General features: G+C 45.1%; 2 protein-coding genes across 2 annotated transcripts; one reads left to right on the forward strand and one right to left on the reverse strand.

The window, feature by feature from the left end:
- Positions 1–864: 864 nt before the first annotated feature.
- On the reverse strand, positions 865–6,020 carry bend7 (BEN domain containing 7; the record flags this gene model as incomplete). Its single annotated transcript, XM_084452635.1, has 11 exons — positions 865–999; positions 1,100–1,144; positions 1,810–1,854; positions 1,933–2,046; positions 2,129–2,246; positions 2,457–2,564; positions 2,711–3,036; positions 3,122–3,238; positions 4,738–5,079; positions 5,292–5,369; positions 5,957–6,020. 11 exons carry the CDS (start codon positions 6,018–6,020, stop codon positions 941–943), a joined length of 1,416 nt encoding a protein of 471 aa, XP_084308761.1. The 3' UTR covers positions 865–940.
- An 8,077-nt stretch (positions 6,021–14,097) lies between these two features.
- On the forward strand, positions 14,098–19,527 carry prpf18 (PRP18 pre-mRNA processing factor 18 homolog (yeast)). Its single transcript, XM_084452582.1, has 10 exons — positions 14,098–14,222; positions 14,456–14,533; positions 16,107–16,211; positions 16,332–16,445; positions 16,560–16,706; positions 17,440–17,508; positions 18,070–18,210; positions 18,307–18,378; positions 18,537–18,692; positions 19,021–19,527. Exons 1-10 carry the CDS (start codon positions 14,157–14,159, stop codon positions 19,099–19,101), a joined length of 1,029 nt encoding a protein of 342 aa, XP_084308708.1. The 5' UTR covers positions 14,098–14,156; the 3' UTR covers positions 19,102–19,527.
- The last annotated feature ends 5,216 nt before the right edge of the window (positions 19,528–24,743 follow it).

A 24,743-nucleotide genomic window follows, 5' to 3' on the forward strand; every position in this document is an offset into this window, starting at 1 on the left:
GATATACAGTACACAGTCATCTGTAGGCTACAATGTGGTCCACAGGTGAATAAACAGCACAGAGAACAGAAATACAAAATAAAACACTGCACAATAATTGCCCTACTAATTCTAGCATTGGAATGTAAGAGTGGATATTAGGGTATCTGAATACTGCACAAAACATTACACCAAATCAGAATAACTGTTAATTTAAAGCTACAATCCTTTTTTCTTTACTTTTTTACTCCTAGAGAGAGAATAACATTTTTGGAGAACTGGGAGTGGGGTTTAAGGAGAAAGCACAGAAGAGGAAGATGCATTCTTATTGACACCTTTAATGTTAAACTAAGTAACTTTTGACCAGGAGATATCACATCTGGCACTGACAAGACAGCGAGTTCTAGCTTCTTTTTTTTTAGTTTTTAGTTTTACCTGTCGTGTAAAATGGTCACAGCTGGGACCTATTCACTGTAGCTAACATCTGCAATCAAACTTGAAATTAATAATAAAGACAGTAAATACACTCTCCCAAACCTTTCAACTCACCTCCCTATGAACCTGGAGCCGGAGAGTGTGATTTCAAATGCACATAAGTCAACTGTGATTTTAACAATGTTAATTTCAACCTGATAAATAGATAGACAGTTTATAACATAAGTTATGATGGCTCATGACATAAGATAATAAAGTGAAGAGTACAATAGGCTACTTGGAAGTTCTGCATCTCTGATTCCAAATAAACAGTCATAGAGAGACACCAAAGAGTGCGCAGGAGTGTGAAACAGCAGTCTATGGAAGTTGATCAAATATCATCTACTCATTTGGTCACTGTATCGTTTAGTTTTTCTCCACAATCGCAATACAAGATCAGTCACAGGTTCAAAAGAAAAAAAAAGTGTTGACATATATTAAGTACTGTGCACCAACTTCGTTGCAAGGCCTTGGTGGCAGAGCTGCTTCAATATGTCACATTCTTCCCCACCTCAATTAAACTTGCTGGATTTCCGTAGTTACAACCTGTTTTGAGAGAGCATAGAATGTTGTCTAAAAACACTATCGATTTTTAGGAGATCAACCAAATGAAAAGTTATAGCGTCTATAGGCCTATATGTGTTACCTGCTGTGAGTGACCTCTCTGTCTCTTCAGATTGCTGAATAGTTTCTATTGAAACAAGACAAACATTACTGCAAATCCACATCAACATAAAATATAAAAGAAAAACTTGGTGGTTTCTGATTTTTTTCCCCCCAAGGTTGGAAAGAGCATCTTTATAAAGGGTCAAATCAGTCCAGTGCAATGAGATGAGTACATGTACAGTATATCTTCCGGACACCATTCACCTCTCAAGCCCCTTTGCAGAGAGCCGTTGATGTAATACAGACATAGAGAGAGAGAGAGAGAGAGAGGGAGAAGGAGGGGGAGAGAGGGAGGGAGAGAGAGAGAGAGAAGGAGGAGAGAGAGAGAGAGAGAGAGAGAGAGAGGAAACGAGGTGAAAGAGAGAAGCATGACAGTGAGCATGGTGTGAAGATAATTAGCTGACATTTTGGGAGGCTGAGTGAGAATGTCAGATGTCAAGGGGATAGCATGACTAAGACATATGGGCTGGTGACTGAGCCTTCAAACCAAGGTGAATAAATCAGACAGGGGTAAGAAATTGGGGGTGGGGAGGGGTATGTGAGAGTGTGTGCAGGGGTGAGAGACGTGAGAGAACATTGGGTAGGACAATAAGTGGAGAGGAGGTTGTAACAAGCTTGGGGAAGGAGGGATAACTAAAAAGAGAGAAATAGATGAGAGGGTTGAGGGTGGAGGAAGGGATGCATCCATACCTGTGCAAGGTCTATTGAAGATATCATCAGGATCTGCAGCCTCTGCTGAGCCAGAAAATGAAGATGCTTTGAGTAAGTTGCGTGCAGACAACACCCACACACACCCACATGCAAACACCTTACCTCTCTTTAGCCGTCTCCTGGCCAGTTTGATCTGGTCCTGTAAGATCTGCACCCAGTCTCGTGGGCCAGGAAGCTTCTCTATTCTGTGAGCAGTGCAGTACTTCTCTGTAAACACTAAATGCGGTAGGAAACAACAGTTACACATACACTCTCTCGCATGTTAGCATACAATTTATAATAATTGTCTCTCCCCTACCTTTGATGGCACCCACTATGTTCTGGTCCAAGCCTTTGCGGTGGTCATTGAGCCCTCTCTTCCTCTTGCCATTGGGCAGTGAATTAGCCAGAGTGGTATCGTCAAAGAAGGCACACACCTTTGGCAGACCATAAATGTCAGTCAATAAAAATGGTGTCAACCACATCTGGGATTAGCTCACGCTATGACTATACAATCAACACATGCATTGGCCATATTCTCAGAAATAGGAAATAACGTTTGCTATTATTTTCTCATTTAACATGATAACACAACTTGTTGTTCAGTGAGTAAATGGATGACAGTATTATCAGGGTTTGAAGCCTACCAGCTTCCTGAAGAGCAGGCTTCCTGAGCGTGTGTAGTTCACCAGGATGGAGTCCAGCTGGGCCTTCGGAATGAATACATCATACTCGTCCGCCAGGCGCACCTCCGACTGACAGAGAAACCGACAAATGTGTATAGTAAGCAGTACACGCACACAAACACACACACACACACAGATACAGAGTGAACAAGAATTCAGATTCAGTCCATCTCAAGATTAACAAATCATCGTGTTCTGCCACCTTGTTCCCATACCTCTGAGGACAGCAGCACCCTGGGTTGAGTGTAGTGAGTGGTCTGTGTACCGTTAACAGGAGCGGTCTTGTTCTGAACCGGCAGTGCTGTGACAGATGAGTTTGTAGGTGAGGGTTTCTCTCTCTGTCTTACCCCCCTCCCTCCGGATTCCGGGGGCACAGCGACAGTTGAGGAGGGGGGCGGCGGGGGGGCAGCAGCTCTCTTACTGGATGTGCTCAGGGGCGTCACCTTGTGTACTGGTCTCTTCTTGCGTGGTCTGTGGCGCTGGGTTGGGCCAGAGCGAGGGAGACGAACAAGTATCGACTGTTGCTGTTGCTCCTGGGGTCCTAAGGAGTAACATTCCTATTAGTGTGTGTGTGGGGGAAGGGGGGGTTGTGTGCAGGTGTCCATGTGTGTGCGTGCACTACTGACCTCTCTGTGTCTGTGTCATTAGCCTCCTCATGGCACGTAGCTCTTGTAGAATGGACTCCAAGGTGCTTTTACAGTTGCACATACAGCAAGGAGCTTCTGTCTCAGCAGGGGGCACATCTGCGGAGAAAGCAAATTATTAATAATAATTTGCTTTATTATTATTATTATTACTATTGTATATTGTATTTGTTCTGTTGTTATTTGTGTATCTGTGTGAACTCGTCAACACTGTAAATGAGGGAAACCTCAGTGCTTTATGAGTATAAATAAAGGTTTGAAATGAATTGAAAGCAAATATGCACAAACACACACATATACACAATCCAAACAAATGTCAACATTTGGGTGTAGACTTGGATAGGACTCTTGCTTAGGAAACTTTGCCAACACTGACAAAACGGCGCAGGTTGCTCAGCCAGACCCTTGTCATCTCGTGCCTGGACTACTCTTGAGGCCCCTGTGGTCGATCGACACGGTCACGGCTCTTCTCTGTCCTGGCCCCATAGTGTTGGAATGAACTGCCCACTGACGTCAGGACAGCAGAGTCACTCCCCATCTTTCGCTACAGGCTCAAAACTCACCTCTTCAAGAAGTACTACCACGATCCTCCCTCTTAAGCAACCATTATATTTATAGTTTGCTACTCTTGCACTCTGGCTTTATCACAAGATTATGCTCTTACTCACTTGTTTAGAGAGATGCATTTGTGAGTTCTGGTAAGTAGTAGTACACCGATGATTTATGTTCAATGCAATTATTGTAAGTCGCTTTGGATAAAAGCATCTGCTAAATGACTGTAATGTAATGTAACACTATGTCCCCTTCTGTTGATTTCTCTACGGTCAGGGAAAAGAAACCGCACACACAAGCATGGAGAGACTCAGGAAGAGCTTCTTCTCTCCTGAATTACTCTATCTGTCTAACGTATTATTATTTATTATAGCTATAACATGTACATAACTCACTAATGGAGTTGGAGGGGAGCAGATTAGAAACAATGGGTGGTTATCATCTGGTCACTCTTTTGATTGTGTGCATGTGTGTGCACTGTGCATGAGTATGTGTGTACAATATATGTGTTTTCCTGTACCATTTTTTGTGTGTCCTCAATTCGCAGTAGGTCAGACCGTCTAGCAGAGTGGCCTGTTGTTCCTTGAACCCATGCCTCTCAGTTACAGCAGACTGTTTAAACCTGCCCAGACTCCCTACTGGCTGCCTTGCAAAACTGGCACAGCTAATGGCCTCTCTATCAATCATGTCTGCTCTGTACAATAATGCAATGCACTTGCCGGGTGAAACACATTGTCTCAAGCTCATTCCCTAGGCCAAGAGGCTCAAAATATGGGATGGGGGCAATTCTCGAGTAGAGTAGAGTAGAGTAGAGTTGAGTTGAGTACAGTACAGTAGAGTAAGTCTTTAGCCAATTTGGTTTACAGTCAGGAGTCAACGACAAGAAAACATACAACATATCATTACACCAACAATAAATACATACTGTAGCAGAAACAACATGTACACTACTGTCGCATTAGAGTGCAAATAAGATCCACTGTATGTATTGTTTATTCCCTCACATTTCAGTCGGCCATGATGGATCTTACCATGCTGAATCTTACCATTCGTTTTGACTGTTCCCTTGGTGTTGTTGAGTGTCCTCAGGGTTTTGGAACGGGTGGTGTACTGACAGTAGCCCTGCCCGTTGAGGTTGGGAGTGGGAGTAGATGTAGGAGGGGGACTTGGTTCTTCTGGGGAGCTCCAGACACATAGCTGGTGGTCCTCTGAAACAAGGGGCAGGGCAGCAGGCTGTGCCCAGCTCTGGTACTCTTCCTGGGGCTCCTGTTTCAGGCTGTCCCCCTCTGCTCCCACACGTTGATAAATCCGGCCAGTCTTGTCACTCAGCAGCCTCATCATACCTGTGATTTGCCTCTTGATCTCCATGCCCTCATCTCCTAACCAGACTGAGAGAGAGGAGAGGGACAGGTTAAGAGAGAGAGCGAGAGAAAGAGATTGTGTGTGTGCGTGTGTGTGCATGTGTGTGTGCACACGTGTTTATGTGTGACTAAGTGCATGCCTGAATGAATGTGTGTGTATGGAGAGTGAGGTACTCAGCAAGCCACCATTGACCAAGCAACATGATGACAACCAGCTTTTTCCATCATAAAAAATATACCCTCTGGAACAGCTGCATCCTTGCACTCTCCATTGACATCTCTGTTGACTAAGTTGTCAAAATGCATGGGGTCAAATTCTGAAAATGGAAAGAAATATTTAGAAAATGTTGTTACACACCTAAAGGGACACTAATAATGAGCGCACAAACACAGATAAATCATTTTAGAAATGGCTGAATATAGCATTATTAACAGATTAACACATGACTGAGCATATAAACTACTGTATAGCATCACAGGCAGCAGACTGTGATGATCCCCCTCCCACCCAGTTCACATTCCACCACCTGTGGGTGGTATGAAGTAGCCTAGTTCATAATTTCCCCTACTAAAATGATTACCTCTGATAGCAACAATGTAAGATAACACAATCTGCTAGATTATGATATTAGAGCATATTGAGCTATGTGGTTAATTAATGTAGCCTATAACTTGTCCCGAACACTGCTATCCGTCCCAGATCTGTCTTGCCTATAAAATAATAGGATATATAGAAAATATTTGAGCTTAATATGGACGCTGAGAGTTATTTCGCATAAAAGGTGCATACCTATGTATTGACGTAGCCATCTCTTTTGTTTACTGTCGCCACAGCGCAGCGCCAGCCAAACACACAGACACACACACAGGCGCACATTATCACAATTCCGTCGCTCCACTATACCTTGATCCTTGACCAGTTTATAGCTCTGAGACTTCCTTCTCCGTTTCCTTTCCCCAAACTCCATTTTCAAGATCTGTCAGTCGTTAAGGATGTCTCCTCGGAGAGCGAAGCTGTGCATAGGGCGCGCACGATCACTGGCCGTCTGCCCTAATAATCAGTTAAATTTCGGCTTCATACAGATTCTTGAGTCAACTACACTCACTCTTGCAGGCTGTTGAATGAAATAGCTGGGACATTCACTATTGTTTTTTCATGAGTGTTTGGTGATTTCCATGTTCATCTTGTATGTTCTCACGGAGCTGGTCGTTTAAGCTATGTAAATAAATAAATGACTTACTTACAAATTCGTCACATCTATTCCTTTGCGCCACCTGATGGCGACTAATATTCTTGACTGAGGGTCAAAAGGATCAGCTTCAGTCACTAGACACTGAATGCGCAATAACCTTTATGGAAATTAGGCTATAACTCAATCTGTACAATAAAATTGCCCAGACTTTTGGTCACGGAGAGCTATATTTTGTTCAACCAAAGCTATAGGTACTGATACAGGTGGGCCTTTTGAGCATACGATCAATTTCTACATGATTGAACTTGACTTATTATTTCAGTAGGTCTAAATAAGTCCACGCTGTTTACAGACATTCATTGCTCTGTTGATAGTTCTTGACAGGATAGTTAGCCTATTATTAGGCTAGTTAGTTATTATTATAGGCTAAATAGTCAACAGCTTATTATTATTATTATTATTAAATAACATGGCATAGCCTGATTTAACTTGAATTAACCCAGACTGTCATTAGTTCCCGTATGTGCCTTATATTCTCCAAAACTAGCAAAAAGATTGTCTTTCAATTCAGATTAATTGTTGTAACGTTTCGGTACTAGACCTTCTTCAGAAAACAAACGAGGGGGGGAGTATCCTACGTTTGAAAATATATTTTTAGGACAAACAATAACGCACACATTTCATAAAATGATGTGTTGGCTGTGCGCACACCCTTTTCTGTGGCTTTTATTATTATTTTTCATTACTCTTCCTCCAGTGCTGCACCAAGTGTCTATGGCCTTTTCTATTGCCTCTCTCTCTCTCATTTGAATTGTATTTCCACTGATTGACACTTACTGATTATTATCAGTTTCTGAGCGAAGTGAAGTTGGTTTGATTTTGGATATTCCAGTTGGATATTCGAGGTGGTTCACCGACTCTTGACCTATTCTACGCTTGTTTCGCCGACTCTAGGCCTACCCTACCGAAAGCCGGGGTTGGGAGCGGTACAGCAACGGTCCTCAAGACCGGCTTCTTCGCAATGGGACGTAAATGTTAGGGGCCGTCTGCAAATTACCGTTTTATATGACTTTTTTCAAATCTTTGATTTTCAATAGCTCTGGTACCACGTGATTCAAAAACACCAAAATAGACTCAAATTGTTCGGGGACAATTGCTGCAGGAGATACACCTTTCATTTTCTCCAATTTCATCTCACATTATTTTATATGAATTTTTATCTTCCATTTTTAATCTATTCTTTTCAATAGCTCTGGGACCACGTGAACTAAATGCTGGTGGAGCACTTGAGGCATACTGAGGTTAAGAGTACTGACAAGCTGAAAAGAGGTGCAGAGAAAATTGAGACTGAGACCGTTGTGGTCGTATTTGATGCCGAGGCTCCTCCGTGGGAGTTGCACTTTGGTTTTGTGATGTACAGGGTAAGGGAGTTTGTCCCAACGCCGATGAGATGTTTTAAATGCCAGGGTTTTGGGCATGTGGCTAAGATGTGCAAGGGGCAGCGACGGTGTGCTAGGTGTGGTGGGGTCCATGAATATGGGGAGTGTGGGGAGGGGTTGGGGCCAAAGTGCTGTAACTGTGGAGGAAGTCATAGTGTTGCGTATTGGGGCTGAGCTGTGATGAAGAGGGAGGTGGAAGTGCAACAGATTAGGGTGAAGGAAAAAGTATCTTATGCTGCGGCAGTTCAGAAGGCCAGACAGGACAAGCGGGTTGAGGAGCATGGCCCCAGTCAGGGGCAAGTGACAGTTGAGGTGGAGCAGGTGGTGAAGCGGAATTTGTGGGCTGAGAGGAAGAGGATGGTGACCTTTATAGCGGGGGTGATTAATGCTACTGGTGAGGTTAAGTCTAAGACTGAGGATTCAAATTATTGTTAAGGCAGCTGTGCATCATCTGGGTCTGGTGGGTTTGAGATGGGAGGAAGTGTGGGATGATCTCGTAGTGCTGGCGAGTCAAGAGTCACCAGGTGGTTCATAGTAATGTTCTTGGTGCTCCAGTGGAATGCAAGGAGTCTGTTGGCCAATGGGCAGGACTTTAAGCAGTTCATAGCTAGTCGGAGGGTGAAGCCAGACGTTGTGTGTGACCAGGAATCGTGGCTGAAACCTGTCTTGGATTTTTTCTGTATGGGTATGTGGCGGATAGGCGCGATAGGTTGGATGGGGGTGGTTGGGGGTGTGCCACGTTTCTTAGACAGGGGCTTCCATATAGGGTGCTGGAGGTTGGGAAAGAGCAGGAGTATGTGGTGGTGGAAGTATGGGCGGGTAGGAAGAACCTGGTGATTGTGAATTATTATTATCCTTGTAAGAAGATGGTCCTCCATGAGCTTGAAAGAATCGAAGGGCAGAACGGTGGGAATGTAGTGTGGTGTGGGGACTTTAATGCACATAAGGGGGAGGGGTTGCTGATAAAGTTGCATACCATGGGGATTGGGGGGAGGGTCTTTAATTGGGTGATTGACTTTTTAGAAGGGAGAACCATTCAGGTGAATGTAGGCTCGGACATGTCCAATAAGTTTGTGGTAGGAAATGGGACGCCGCAGGGGAGTGTGATTAGTCCAATTTTGTTCACTATTATGATAAATGATATCTTTGGTGGTGTGGCGATGGATGTGGGCAGATCATTGTTTGCGGATTATAGGGCTTTGTGGAAACGGGGTAGGAATGTGAACCATGTAGTGCATAGATTGCAGGACAGTGTACATCAAGTTGAGATGTGGGGGGAGGCATGGGGTTTTAAATTTTCTGTCAGTCATGTCATGTGGAGACACGCATAGCTGGGTGCTTGGCTGACATCTCGGAGTGGATGACGACACATCACCTCAAGCTCAATCTGGACAAGACTGAGCTACTGTTCCTTCCGGGGAAGGGCTGCCCGCACTGGGACCTGGCCATCACCACTGAAGACACAGTGGTGACCCTGACTCGGACTGCGAGGAATCTGGGTGTAACTCTGGACTCCCGCCTGGACTACTGCAACCTCCTTGCTGGGGCCCCAGCATCAGCCATTAAACCTCTGGAACTTGTCCAGAAAGCTGCTGCTCGCCTGGTGTTCAACCACCCCAAGTTCTCCCACACAACTTCCCTCCTCCGTTCCCTACACTGGCTCCCTGTAGCAGCTCGCATCCAGTTTAAAACTCTGGCGCTAACCTACAGGGCAATGAAAGGAACAGCCCCCTCCTACCTCCAGGCCATGGTCAAACCCTACACCCCCTCCCGACCGCTACGCTCTGCTACCTCGGGGTGACTGGTTGCCTCGTCACTCCGAGGCCCCTGCGGTCGATCGACACGGTCACGGCTCTTCTCTGTCCTGGCCCCGCAGTGGTGGAATGAACTGCCCACTGATGTCAGGACAGCAGAGTCGCTGCCCATCTTTCGTCGCAGGCTCAAAACTCATCTCTTCAAGAAGTACTACAACAATCCTCCCTCCTAAGCACTTATTGTATTGTATTGTATTGCACTGTACTTTAGATTGCTGTTCTTGCACTTTGCCTTCAGCACTAGATTATGCTCTTAGTCACTTGTTTTAGAAAGAAGATGCACTTGTGAGTTCTGGCAAGTAGTAGTACATTGGCTTTTCCTACGTTAAATGCAATTATTGTTAGCCACTTCGGATAAAAGCGTCTGCTAAATGACTGTAATGTAATGTAATGTAATGTTCTTTACACGAAAGAGGATTGGGGGAGATGCGGTTGTTAAGCTCTATCGGCGTGCTCTGGAGAGGGTTGACTCTATTAGATTCTTGGGGGTTCAGTTTGATTTGGGACTGACATGGAGAGGAGCCACGTTACTCTTTTGGTAGATAAGTGCAAGAAAGTTTTGAATGTGATGAGGTGCCTTGTAGGTTTGTATTGGAGAGCTGATGTGGCCTCCTTGAAATATGTATATGTGGCTCTGATTAGGTCACGGCTGGATTATTGGAGTGTGGTATATGGCTCTGCAGCAAGAACGGTGTTAGGGAGGTTGGATGTGATCCAGGCCCGGGCTCTCAGATTGTGTATAGGGGCAGCAAGGACGTCTCCTGTGTGTGCCATACAAGTCAAGGCAGGCGAGATGCCGCTGAAGTCAACTACTGGGTGAATCTGAGGGGGCATGGAGACAAGCATCCCACCAAATCGTTGTTACAGGCCTGCTGGGAAAGGGGGGCACTGGTAAGGCTAGTTTTGGCTGGACGGGAGAAGCAGCAGCGAGGGACCTGGGGGTGTATGGGCTGGAGTTCAGCCCGACGGTGGTGTGGCCAGCGACCCCTGTGTGGGTTCTGGAACCAATGGAAGTGGACTTCACGTTGTTACATGTTAAAGGGCAATGCTCGTTTTTGACAACCTGGACCTTATTTACGACATATTATAAGAAGTTTGACTCACCGAGATCACTTTTGTGTAGTTCGGAGGCATGTAGAAGAAATTTAAAATCCAGCGCGAGCCAGTATATCCATGTAATGACGGTAATTGGGGCACCGAGAATGCAGTTTCTCAAAATCTATTTTCGGCCGCTAAACGGTTGTTTTCATCAATCAGATTGGATGAATCGACAGTTGAGATTCCTCAACGCGAGGCATTGTTGTGGTTTTCAAATACGGGGTCTTTAGCCTCTGTAATATGTTCTTTACACGCCTTTCCCCACTTGCTCCAGCACGCATGCGCACAGGCCAGCGCGCAGACTGGCTATTCTCCGGCTCACATTCTCTGCGCTACGATCGTTGTTGGTGCCTAGAATATTGTCGTCGTCATTCGTCAGCAACTATCCGATCGTAGCGTAGAGAATGTGAGCCGGAGAATAGCCAGTCTGCGCGCTGGCCTGTGCGCATGCGTGCTGGAGCAAGTGGGGAAAGGCGTGTAAAGATCATATTACAGAGGCTAAAGACCCCGTATTTGAAAACCACAACAATGCCTCGCGTAGGTGAGGGTGGGTCGACTTTAGATGTGGACTTTACGATGACAGAGCTCAAAATAGCTTTGCAGGGTACCGGGTATTCAGCCCCAGGGCAGGACCAGTTATGTTATGCCATGTTCTGACAGCTACCAGTGGCATCTTTACAGCTAGTGCTGAGACTTTTTAATAGAATCTGGAGTGAGGGCATCTTGCCATGTGGGTGGAAGAGTGCAGTGATTTTGCCATTTCATAAGCCTGGGAAGGACCCTACTGTGCCTGATGGCTATAGGCCTATAGCATTGACTTCTCATTTGTACAAATGGATGGAGAAGATGATAGTTCGCAGGCTGTGTTATGTGCTGGAATGGAGAGGGCTACTGAGTCAATGTCAGAGTGGATTTCGGAAAGGGCGTTCCACGCTGGATGCTCTGGCTGGAGTCTGCTCTGATGTTGAAAAGTCAATGAAAATGAAGGAGGGGATGGTGATTGTTTTTTTTTACATTGAAAAGGCATATGACTCTTTGTGGAGGGATGGGCTACTTATCAAGTTGAGCCGTTTGGGTATTGTGGGGAGGTTGTACAATTGGGTTATGGACTTTTTAACAGGTAGGACACTTATGCTGTGTTCACACCGGGCACGGTGAGAAAATTTGCGCCGCCCAGTTCGCCGCGGGATCAATGGGTCGCTGTGCGAATCCGCCGCAGAAAGTTCAAAAAATTTAACTTTTGCGAATGTCTACATGTTTACATAGAAAGTCAATATAATTTGCGCAAACTGGGTGGCGCAAATCGCCGAACTCGGCGGCGCGGCGGCCAGGATTCGCCGCGCAGCGACATTCGCAAAAGTTAAATTTTTTTAAAGTTTTATTTTTTTTTTCTGCGGCGGATTCGCACGGCGTCCCATTGATCCCGCGGTGAGATTGGGCGAACTGGGCGGCGCGAATTTTCTCGCCGCGCCCGGTGTGAACACAGCATTACAGTCAAGGTGGGTGCAGACGTTTCAGAGCTGTTCAGCATAGTGAATGGTATCCCTCAAGGGAGTGTGATCAGCCCGGTGTTGTTTAATGTGATGATTAATGATATGTTTGCGAACCTTGAGGGACGCATCAAGTCGCCCCTTTATGCAGACGATGGGGCCATTTGGATGAGATGAAGGAATGTGCCGTACATGTTCTGGAAGCTGAGGCAGGCAATAGAGAAGGTGGAAAGGTGGTCTTATGAGTGGGGATTCAAACTGTCAGCGAGCAAGTCCTGCTACATGGTTTTCACTAATAAGCGCAAGCTCGAGGCTGGGGGGCTCATGCTCTATGGTCGTCCACTGGAGTTGGTTACGGAGTTTAAATACCTGGGCCTGTGGCTCGACAGCAGGTTTACTTGGACAGTACACATTCGCCACTTGGAAACCAAATGCAAGAAGGTTATCAATCTGCTGCGTGCTGTGGCTGGGTGTGACTGGGGGGCAGGAACGCAATCAATGCTGGACATCTATAGGGCACTGATGAGGTCAGCTCTGGACTATGGGGGTGTGGTGTATGCAGCGGCAGCTAAGTCTACGTTGCTTAAAGTGGATCGGTTTGCAATTCAGGGCTCTGCGGATCTGTTTAGGAGCTATTAGATCTACCCTCAATGATGCAGTGCTCATTGAAGGTGGATAAATGCCACTAGAGCTCAGGCGGGAGAAACTGGCGCTGGCATATTGGGTTAGGCTGCAAGGGTGTGGGGATGACCACCTTGCTAAGCTCACGGTGCGGGATTGTTGGGAATTCAATGGGTTCCAGGGGACTGGGTTTGGGTGGACTATTGAAGCCACAGTGAGGGACTATGGGCTGGAGGGGTTAGAGTTCACTAGATCCGCCCCAGTTAGTTGGGTGCCCCCTTGGCTCTTCCCTGAAGTGACCGTGGACAGGCACGTTCTGGAGAGAAAACATGGATGGCAGCCAGGTGAAGTGGGTATGAACACGGGCATGTATCTGCGTGCGAGTTACCACGGGTGTGTGGAGATCTACACTGACGGGTCGAAGGATGAACTGGATAGAGTGGGAGTTGGGGTGTATATCCCGGGGTTCGAAGTGGGTCTCTCCAAGCGGCTGTCTGATATGTTATCTGTGTACACGGCTGAAATGGTGGCGGTCATCCTTGGGTTGCAGTGGGTGGAGGAGGTCAGACCTGATAGGGTGGTGGTGTGCACGGACTCCAAATCGGTACTGGACAGTAAACAGTCCACCCAGACCATCAGAGAGGATCTACAGTACTTATTGAATTGTATCACAGTTTGTTTAGGCTTCACAGGGGTGGGATAGACGTGCAGTTTTGTTGGGTTCCGGCACATGGGGGGGTGACAGGGAATGAGACTGCAGACAAACTGGCGAAAGGTGCGCTGACTAAGGTCATCTCAGTGCCTGTTCCGCTCGGGAAGGGAGAAGGGAAAGCGGTGATTAGAAGGAAGGGATTTGAGTTCTGGCAGAAGAGGTGGGATGAAGACCAGAAGGGGAGGGGGTATCACAGGGTGCAGAAGTCAGTTATGATGAAGAACTACACTGCACAGAATAGGAGGGAGGAAATCGTCATGGATAGGTTCGATCACACAGGACTGAACGGCACCTTGTTTGTACTGGGGAAAAGGGGGAGTGATGCATGTTGGCACTGTGGAGCTACAGAAAACACTGAACATGTTCTATTGCACTGTCCGAACTATGAAGAAGAGAGAGAGAGACTCCGGGATAAGGTCAGAGAAGCAGGACGGGAATGGAATTTGAAGGGTTTATTGGGCACGGAGGGGGAGGGGGGAGGGATCTGCAGGAAGGCTCTTTTTACTTTCTTGGGTGACACACGGTTGTGGGGTAGACTGTAGTCTGTAAGCACTAGGATGATGACATGATGATGCACACTCTTGTACAGTAGGTGGCGGTATGCACATTTAAGCTGTTTGCGATCCGCCATAAACCCAAGGAAGAAGAAGAAGACGTGGAACCACTGAAGAAGAATACGTTTTCCTTTTAGTCAACAACTGACCACGAAACAACCGTGACTGCTTTTATCTACAGATATGGATATTCTGAAAGCGGAGATCGCAAGGAAGAGAAAACTAATTGAAGAGAAAGATCTTGTCGATGTGAGTAAAAGCTAGTTCAGTTGATTCAGTGTTCGCCGACTAACGTATTAGCTAGTTGTGTAACATGTTAGCCTAGCCAGCCTAACTAGCCAGCTAAGTTAGCTAGCTCGCATAATAACCAGGCTCGAAATGCTCTTTTTTTTTTAATTAGCTAGCGATACCACAACTCGTTGAAATACATTTTTACTTAGTAACTTAGTAGCTAACTAACTTTGTGGACTATCAATTCTCAGGATTCGAAGAAATACTTCAAACGAGCCGATCTTGCGCGTAAAGAGGAAGAAGAATATTACAAACGATGTGGATACAAGGTAACAATGTAATAATCAAAGATAATACTACACTGCCTATATGCGCATGTTCTTTCTCAACAATTACTACAAAGACTAGAGTATTCTGACTCAATCCCCTCCCGTGACGTTTCTTTCCCCTTCCTCTCCACATAGCCTAACGTTAACCTTCAGAGATGGTCCACTCATTTCCAGTCCTATGTGTCTACTCTTCTGCCTAATGTCTAATGCAGTATGTAAGCTAGCTACAAAATAATGCATTTCTGGCTTTAGTGGATGGATTAGGCTTGGGTAGGCGTTGAACAGTTTCTGTCAGTGCTGATCTGTAGCCTCTGTTGAATGCTGTCTCTCCCCAACCTGCCAATGCTTCCCTGTAGGTTCAGAAAGACACGCCTGACAGACAGGTATGGGATGAACCAGTGGAGGTAGCAGACAGGATGCATGTTGAGAATACAACCAAAGGCTGTGTTCCAAAAGACTTGAGGAGCCCCCTTCCTCAGCACGAGTGCCCTCTAATATAATTAGTTAGCCTAAACATGTCAGGAATTAATTGTCTAAAAATAGCCCCAGTCTTGCAGCACCAAATTCTATACAGCTTGGAATTGACTAGGTTGATGTTAGCAATATGGTAGCTCCAGGCTACATAACCTTCCATCACATTGTAAGTTCCTTTGATCTCCCAACATCAAAAGTGGGACATGTCCGGAGCTGTTTGCAGACTGGGCTCTTTCAGCCACCAGCTGTCATTAAGGAGAGGGGACAAGGAATGGTTAAACATATTTTACAGAATTGGGACACAGCCGCAGTGTGGACTTGAGCATGAGTCAAGAGTGAGATTCATTTGCTTGTTTTATTTTGAGCTGTGCTACTTCTGTTGCACATGCATCTGTGACATCGACCACAGGAGCACCAACCTTCAGTTTGCCTTTGTTGGCTGGTTGTACCTGCATGAGCTTTGCTCATGTGTGAGGACTGCTCTTCAGTTCCAGCTTTAGAGGCAGAAGCCGTATGCCTTGCCTGTCAAGCTTTTACGCAGAACCCTTTTCTGACCTGGGTCTTGGGTAACTTTTATACGAGAATATTTTTGTTTTCCCTCCTATTAGATTGTGCTTCTGACAATGGCACAATCTAAGAGTGCAGAGATGCATGTCTGTCTGAGAGCATGTTCTTGCAGCACATTTGAAAGATGAAAATCTGCTTCTTTGCTGTGTCTGATTACAAATGGGACTGTACACACCATTTTTCAGCTTTTCACATGAATTACACCCCCCCCCCCTCACACACAGACACAGCTATTACATGCTTGCTAGGATTCTGAGTAGGTAAGTATTGATGTGATTGCAATAGCAAAAAGCTGCTCAGTGAAGCTCTGTTTTAATCTCTGAGGAGATTAGTGATGTTCAGCAGCACTGACTCACAGAGGAGACCCCTGAATGAAGCTGCCCCCATCCTGAGCCTACATCTATGACTTTTCATATGTTTTGATACTGGCAACCTGTTAACCTAACCGTGACTTGTAATGTTAGCAGTATGTTGTACAGTAGTACCATCAGAGGTCTAACCCACATCTCTCTTTCCTCAACGTTCTTCCAAGATGGAGAAGAAAGAGGAGAAGGCAGAGCCATCTACTTCGTCCAATCCTGCGCTAGAGATGGAGCTTACAGAGGAGAAACTGCCAATGACGCTCTCCCGGCAGGAGGCAAGTCAACCGATCGTCATCTGATGCTACAAAGCTAGACTGTTAGGTGTTTACGCCAGGTGTAGTGTTCTGTAGAAAGGAATGTCACAAGGTGTCTCTGGCGTTCTCGCGGTATCACAGGTGATTTGGCGGCTGAGAGAGCGAGGGGAACCTGTGAGACTTTTTGCAGAGTCGGACTATGACGCCTTCCAGAGGCTCAGGAAGATTGAGTTTCTGGCCCCAGAAGTCAACAAGGTAAGACTTGTTACGGTCATAACGTGTCAAGGATTGTCTTTTGGTGTAGTTTAACAAAAGAACAGCCATCTTGCAAAGGTACTATGCTGATGAGCTGCTGTGTTCTGTGTTAAGGGCTTGAGGAATGACCTAAAGGCAGCCATGGACAAGATTGACCAGCAGTACCTGAATGAGATCGTGGGGGGAACAGAGGCGGGAGAAGTAGACACACAGCATGACCTGAAAGTACACGAGGAGAACACCACCATTGAGGAACTGGAGGTACAGTAGAGATATGGTAGCTAATTCAGCCCATGAAAAAGTTGTGTAACTGGTGGGGCTGCCCTTTTTTTTTTACTTTCTTGGTAAATGAGCATATCACATTTGCATTTAATATAGTAAATGGACTGGACTTAATGGCCTGCACGTATGTAGTGCTTTTATCCAAAGTGCTTTACAATGGCCTCTCATTGATCCATTCACACACACATTCACACACCAATGGCGGCATCTACCATGTCAGGTGCTAACCTGCTCATTGGGAGCAATTTGGGGTTCTTGCCCAAGGACACTTGGACATGTGGACAGGAGGAGCCGGGATTCGAACCGCCGACCCTATGATCATTTGATGATATGCTCTACCTCCTTAGCCACATCTGGCCCAAACTAAATTTATACTTTGAATTTGAACTATTGAACTATTTTGCTCAGTGTTGTAAGACTTGATGGATTATGACCAGCACCAGAGTAATCCTAAAATTCTAAAAGAATGAGCATTTAGTAGCATATATATATATAATCCCTGCATAAGCCCAACCCCACTAACAGGTCTGTGTTTTTATCTGCTTATGCATCCTTCTCACCTTTTTCACCCCTAACCAGTTTGCTTGCCTGATTAGATAAACAAACTCATTGTGTAGCCCCTGCTTAGTCCACTTCAAGTTTAATTATTTAGCTCAGTGTAGTGTATATATCCACCTAGCTTTGAGGTCAAATATTTGCTGTTCTCCTATAGGCTCTGGGCAAATCTCTGGGCACAGGGGAAGATAATGGAGACATGGACGTCATTGACAAAGTGCTGAGGGTAAGACTGAGAGCCCCATGCTATTGAATGATTAGCCTAATTTTGGGTAACTTGCTTCTGCATGGGTGCAGTTCCTATGCGGCTACTGCACTCTTCGGGCCTCTAGAGGGAGCTGTGGAACCAGCTATGTTTATTTGAGCTGTCTCTCCTTTATATAATTCAGCTTCTCTATTAGGCAGTATGACCTGTTTTTGATTTATATGGTGGCCCTATTTAATTCACTTCATATCTGCCTATACATCTATCATATCTGCCTATATGAGTCACATGGCTACCAATCAGATTCACTGTCTATAGACCAGAGCACCATGACATCAAATTGTAGTAAATAGGAAGTACATGCATGTGGACACGCCCCTTTTTGAGTGAAAATGAGGCAGGACCAGGGTGGGACCAATTGGACTTCCCGCCCATTTCAACTTGCCTCCACTCAGATTCAAAGGTGTTCACCCAAAAAGGGTAACCATACTCACGGCATGAGAGTTCCCAGATGATTTCTCTGGTCTATATTATTGCAAACATACACACATTTCATAGAAAAATGATGATGTGTGGTTGTAGTTCCTGCTAGGTGTCTGGGCGAGGAACTTGAACCGGCGAGAGGACCATGTGAAGCGCAGTGTTCAGGGCAAGCTGGCCAGCGCCACCCAGAAACAGACAGAGTCCTACCTCAAACCTCTCTTTAGGAAGCTACGTAAGAAGGTAAGTGATCATAGCCTTATGGGAACTTGAGTTGCTTTGCTGATAGTCTTTTATTTGATCGTTTTTGAAGTGTTGTTTTGCCATTATCTCTTTCAGAGCTTGCCAGCAGACATCAAAGAATCAATAACAGACATAATCAAGTTCATGCTGGAGAGAGAATATGTGAAGGTATTTCACTTTTTAGCTATGTCTCTAATACATTACAGTGCATCTCCTTTCTAAACAAGTAACTTAAGAGTTAGAGCCAAAGTGTAAGAGTAGCAGATAATAGTTTTCTCTAGTGTGTAGATGTCTTTATGACCCAACCCTGTGATTGTGTGCTCCAGGCGAATGATGCATACCTGCAGATGGCGATCGGGAACGCCCCCTGGCCCATCGGTGTCACTATGGTAGGCATCCACGCTCGAACAGGCAGAGAGAAGATCTTCTCCAAACACGTGGCCCACGTCCTCAATGACGAGACACAGAGAAAGTACATCCAGGTGAGATTCTGACCTCTGACACCTGGGTTAACCTCAAGACTCAAGCTGCAGTCTACAAATGGTTAGCCCTCACAACATGCTGTGATTCTGATGCATTTTTAAAAAGGTGGATTGCGGTGTATCAGTTGAACTTTTCCTTTCTTGTCCACAACATATAGCAAGACAACACTCAACAATGACCCAACTATGTTAATCTGAGCTGTCTCCTTTATATAATTAAACATATTAGTTTCACAGCAGAAGAACCAGTTTTTTTTTTATAGATATGTTGGCCCTATTTAATTAACATCATATTCTAACATCTGTCATATCTGCCTCCACTCTCCAGGGACTAAAGAGGTTGATGACCATCTGCCAGAAACACTTCTCCACTGACCCATCTAAGTGTGTGGAATACAATGCCCTATAACAGAAGACTGTCTGCTCACCTCTTTGTGTGTGTGTGTGTGTGTGTGTGTGAATTATTTTGTTACTCAAAATAATTCAAAATGTTCATGATTATATGGAGGATTTCTATGTGTAAATATGGAATATTCAAACCAATACATATTGATTGTTTTGTTGTAAGATGAATAGGGAAGGTGTCCCTTTCCGCATGACCCCAATGGGCAACATGTTGTATACACCCATTATGATTTGTTTTAATATACAAGCCTAGATTTACAATACATGCACAGTTTCGGACAATGTGATTGGTTGTTCCGCCATATGTTGACGGACACGCATCAAACGCAAGCGTGTGAGCGCAGCCTAACTCAAATACTCATTGAATTGCTGAAACTGAACAAGGAACAGTCTATCTAAGCCTGTTGCTGCCAAGCCCCCAGGATTCGAAATCTAAAGTGAAGGCCTATTGAACCGCGCCATCTTGGCTAGATTTGTAGTCATTTTGCTATTTCCGGTGACTTTTGTACTTGCGCAGTTGAGCTTTTCTGTCCGACGCGCGTCCACGCACGTTCCCGGCTCTCCCCGCTTTGATTTAGCAATGAAAACCGGCTTGCATATTAACCTGTTTTTGTAAAATATATCCATTGGATAAATTATTTGTTCATTCAGGCATCTTAGTTTTAACAGGTTAAATATAACTGAACATGTTTTGTTTGCTAGTAGATGGTATTCATTCCGTTCGCGATAACGTTATTGCAGCCAGGCTAAATTCCTCCAGGGAGCCAGTGACCGGCGAGTTGAAGAGCTTCACTCCCCGCCAGCAGGAGCTTTGGCCGCTGCTACCGCATCTCGGATAACCCGCTGAGTTCGTGGCTGCTATTTCACATTCGCCCTTGATCAATCCCAATACCGATCCATGGTAATAAAGAATCAATCGTTCAGATCGGCAGTGCTGCATGCATGTTACAACATCATTGTTAGCTTTATTAACATAACCATAGACTACATGTATCTCTCCAACGTTAGGCTATCCATTTTACACCAGTCGGCCATTCGATAGCTAGAAGCGGTCAACGCCAACGTTGACCGTGGACGTGGACGCGCGTAGGACCGAAAAGCTCAACTGCGCAAGTACAAAAGTCACCGGAAATGGTCAAATGACTACAAATTTGCCAAGATGGCGCGGTTCAATAGGGCTTCATTGTTGATAGCGGTCAGTGAATGGAGTGGCTGTATCCAGTTCTATTAATACATCCATGGTTGCTGCCCACTGAACAAGGAACAGTCTGTTGCTGCCCTCCTGTGGCCAAAAACGGTAAATGCTCTTGTGGTAGCACACAGAACTGCAGGTTCTGGAACCACTGTCTATCTAAGCCTGTTGCTGCCCTCCTGTGGCCGAAAATGGTAAATGCTCTTGTGGTAGCAACATACAACAGGTTCTGGGACCACTGCCTCTTACGGTAGCAACACAGAACTGCAGGTCAACAAAGAGAAAAAGGGAGTGACGACTACTGGACATTTGCTATTCTAGCTGCGCGGCTGGCCAGCCACGCACAAAAACTGTTCTCCACAAATAGTCAAAAGGATTTCCTTATGTGGTGACTTTAATATTGATCTGCTTAATTAAAAAAAACATTGAATGATTGAGATGCCACCTACTAGCAAACAAAAAATGTTCAGTTACAATTATACTGTTAAAACTAAGATGCCTGGATAAAAAAAAAAAAGTTTTCCAACGGATATATTTGACGAAAGTAGTTTAATAAGCAAGACTATTTTCATTGCTAACTCAGAGCAGGGAGAGCCATGAACGCATGTTTGCATTTCACATCTGTTCGTGGACTACAAGAACGCGTCATTGATACCTTTGACTGCATGTGCACGTGTTTTTTTCAACGATGGCCCGGTCCTATAGGGCTTCACTTTTTCGAGCAGTCAGTGAATGGAGTGACCCTATCCAGTTATATTAATACATCCATGATTGAAGGACACCTGAAGTTTGAAAATTGGACTTGCTCAAGAAAAGCTGCATGCATAAATGCACCTCCAACTTTGACACGTTGGTGGCGCTAGAGAGGGCAAGGTGTGGACATGAGACTTGGTGAGGAGGGTCAGGGCACTGTCCCGAATGAGTGCCAATTTTCACAACTTTTGAAAAGAAAGAAAGAAAAAAACGTGCAAACACAAAGGGTGCTGCAGCAGCTGCGCTGCTTGGCCCCCAATTATACCAGTGGTGGCTGGTGACTCAAAAAACTGAGGACAGGAGGAAGAGAGGCGAACCGCCCATGGGCGCACTTTCCCTCAGTTATTATTTGAAATATCAGCTTTAATATGTGGATTTACAGTCAATTTTAGCATATGATAAACTGAATAACACTTAAACTACATGCAGAATTTATTTATCATATTCATGATAAAATATTACAAAACAACAATAAAACATTGTAAGCAATAGTTGTAATGGATTGTACTCTTCTCTAAAGAGAAAATAATTGATATTGGTGAGGTGCTGGAGAGGTTAGGTGATATATGAAAAATGTTTTTGATTAGGGGACACAGGTGTGCTGGCTCTCAAACAGTTTGTTGGCAAATAGATTTGACAACTGGACAATGGAATACGTTGCAAAGCAGCAGTATCCAACAGTTCGCTCATGGCTAGTAGCTAGCAATGGTACAGCTATGGGATTAGCTCATTTGGGTTGCTGTCAAAGCTGCCACTCTTATGTTGCTATAGCCTACAATTATCAGAACAATGAACATTCAGTTGGACGTTTTCCATTCACCCATCCATCACTGGATGAGGAATAAGCAGCGCAAAGTGATCAATTCTCACGAAAGCAGGAGCCAGGCTGTTCAGTGCATTTCTCCGATCCGGTGTTGGACCCAGTCTCTAGAAATGTTTTGGACGAGTTGGCGACAGTTTGCGCCTCCAGCCAATCTGCGCGTCTGCCTGACGTGCACCTCGTAGCCCCCGTAGCTTGAGGGACGTGCACAGATAAAATGGAGGTGGTGCTAGAGCTTTTTTTTTTTTTTTTTTACAGTGTAGGCCTACTGTATGTGGCCCATGGTTACATCGATCAATTCTCGATTAAAGGCGTGTAATAATAATGCCCCAAAATGCGCACACACACACGTGCCCGCGGCACACCCGTGCCCCTCCCCTCCCTCTCTTCTTTTGTCAACGGTAAACGCGAAAAGCGGACACAAACGGAGGCGCGCTGCACACAGCACAGTGCAAGCCCCTGAGTGCAAGCCCCTCTAGTATATTTATAAATCTAATTAATTCATTATTTTTTGCATTTCTTGATGCATTTCTTGTTCTTTCCTGGTTATATTCTTTAGCCTACTTAAAACCATTGTCATCAGGTCAGGTGACCTGCAGCATGTTCACTTCCCATTTGATTTCTACAGGAAGACTAAGATAGATAAGATAGGCATACCTACACTGAAAACACTGAATTGATTCTGTCTTTGTATAGTCTAAACAAGCTCTATTTTTATCATATGATGTGTTTTGACTCTCTGTTACTGTCTGCTATTAATGTCTGTTTGTTACGGATCTGTCTCTACTTGATGAAGATGATTCTTCTCACAGTCTGATTGTGGTTTACATTCACATCAAAGATCAAAACAAGCATTTCGAGTGCCACTGCCTATAAGAGTAGAACTGGTTCAATAATGGTGTAACCTCACACTCTGTGACCTTATTACACCTAGTAACCATGGTGACTTCATCTGTTATGGTCAGTTATTGTGCTCTGCTCTGTGCTTGCTGAACCCACATCGCCACAGATTCTACTGCATGTTAGCCACTGTTCTTAGACTAGAATTCTGACTCATAATAACCTATACAGATATATGTATTTCATAATCTCAGAATGAACGTCCTGTTTAATATACAGTACATGAATGACACATATTCACCCCCCCAAACTCAGACCATAGTGTACCAGTAGATGCTGACTGTGAATCTCTCTGGGTAGCACTGCAATTGTGTTTATAGCAGTAACCCCGGTCTCCAGGGTGAAGTACTGTACATGCTTGAGAATCAGTACCCCAACAGCCTGGGCCACTCTCTCACTCGAGCCCAACCTGTTTCTCCCACTGCCAATCATGAATCTCATCCCAGTAGAGAAGCCATAACTTGATATTCACATGAATAACTTAATTCCAGGCCAACAATGACCCTGTTTGCGTGTATTATCAGAACCAGGGAATGTTGTGATTCTGTTATCTCCCAAGGCTAGAGCTGTAGCCAGGTTACTGTTTATTGGCTAAACAGCTTACTCTAGGTTTACTCTTACTCATAAACTGAAGCTGAACCAAACTGCACAAGGACAGATAGGCGAACTCCGATTTTTACTAAATCTTTTTTATAAATGATGACATTATGGACATTTTTCTAGGACACAAAGGACAAGATGAGAAGGGTAAATGATTTCATGAGATGGAATTCAACTGAAAGTCAAGGTTTCATTTAAAGACCAAGCTCTGGTAAAAGATACACTTTGATTCTCATTTGTCTGATCTGAGTCATTTCTAGCAAGAGCTAGAGCGGTGATGCCAACAAGCGATGCCCTTGTAAACCCCTGACATTTAGGAGGGAGTGCCAACTGTCCTACTTCCCCCTCTCCTTCACCCATCCCCTGGTGTCCCCATCACATGCTGAGGCAATGGGCACCAGGCCTGGCCAGCCTTGATGTGCTTGATGGCTTTGGAGTGGATGTTGGGGTGGGGGCAGAAGAACATGTTGAATAAGGGGTCGCAGAAGGGCAGAGGAACGTGTTGAATAAGCAGTAATAGTGGGTTTGGATAATGTGTTGAATGAGGGGTCGCAGTGGGTCAGGGGAACGTGTTGAATAAGGGGTCGCAGGGGGTCAGGAGAACGTGTCAGGTCAGAGGTGTGCAGTGGGTCAGAGGCAACGGTGCGAGAGTTCATGTGGGGACTGGGGACAGAACAAGTACAGTGAGGGAAATAATAATTTGATCCCCTGCAGATTTTACACACACAGTATGATGGGGAAGGTGTACCAAGCTGGCTTCCAACAGATATGGGGGGATCTTGTTCAGTTGATAGACTCTTGAGGCGCAGTGGCTGTCTACTGTTTGTATCAGCAACAGTCAGCTGGCAGAATTGTCATTTTTCTTTATGTAGCTTCAATCACTAGTGTTGTAGTCAAGACCACCTAAACCGAGACCAAGTCATGACCAAGACCAGAGTGTATCAAGGCCGAGACAAGACTGATAAAAAATGCGGTCGATTCCGAGATAAGACCGAGATCTTCAAAAAGTGGTCTTGAGACCGGTCTCGAGTACCACTAATCACGCACTATCACTAATAGGGCGGTCTATTTAAAGACCTCTATCTTTGGTCCTCTTTCACTCTCGTCAGGGGATTGATGGCTATTATGCTGCTCTTAGCCATTGATGTTCTGCATTTTCAGGCAGAGGGGCTTTCTGAAGCAGAACCATTATACGCCAAAGATGAAATGCTTAAGTGGGTCTAATAACTACCTTAAATGCTAAACCAATGTGAGTCTGCCTGACTGAAATGAGGCCATGTGAACAGGTCATGTGAAAAATAAAACAATTCCCAAGATGTCCATGTGGCTATTGATAGGGCTCCTCCTCTTCCCAGCAACCATACATGCCTGGTCAGAGCAC

Source organism: Borostomias antarcticus (genome assembly GCF_949987555.1).
Source record: "Borostomias antarcticus genome assembly, chromosome: 18".
In the NCBI taxonomy this organism is placed as follows: Eukaryota; Metazoa; Chordata; class Actinopteri; order Stomiiformes; family Stomiidae; genus Borostomias; species Borostomias antarcticus.

What these genes read in the sequence shown, in the direction of transcription:
- prpf18 (XM_084452582.1), top strand. Translation starts at nt 14,157, where the DNA reads ATGGATATTCTGAAAGCGGAGATCGCAAGGAAGAGAAAACTAATTGAA. An exon ending in AAGAGAAAGATCTTGTCGAT is followed by an intron (nt 14,223 to 14,455) that starts GTGAGTAAAAGC and finishes ATCAATTCTCAG; the next exon opens with GATTCGAAGAAATACTTCAA. An exon ending in CCACCATTGAGGAACTGGAG is followed by an intron (nt 16,707 to 17,439) that starts GTACAGTAGAGA and finishes GTTCTCCTATAG; the next exon opens with GCTCTGGGCAAATCTCTGGG.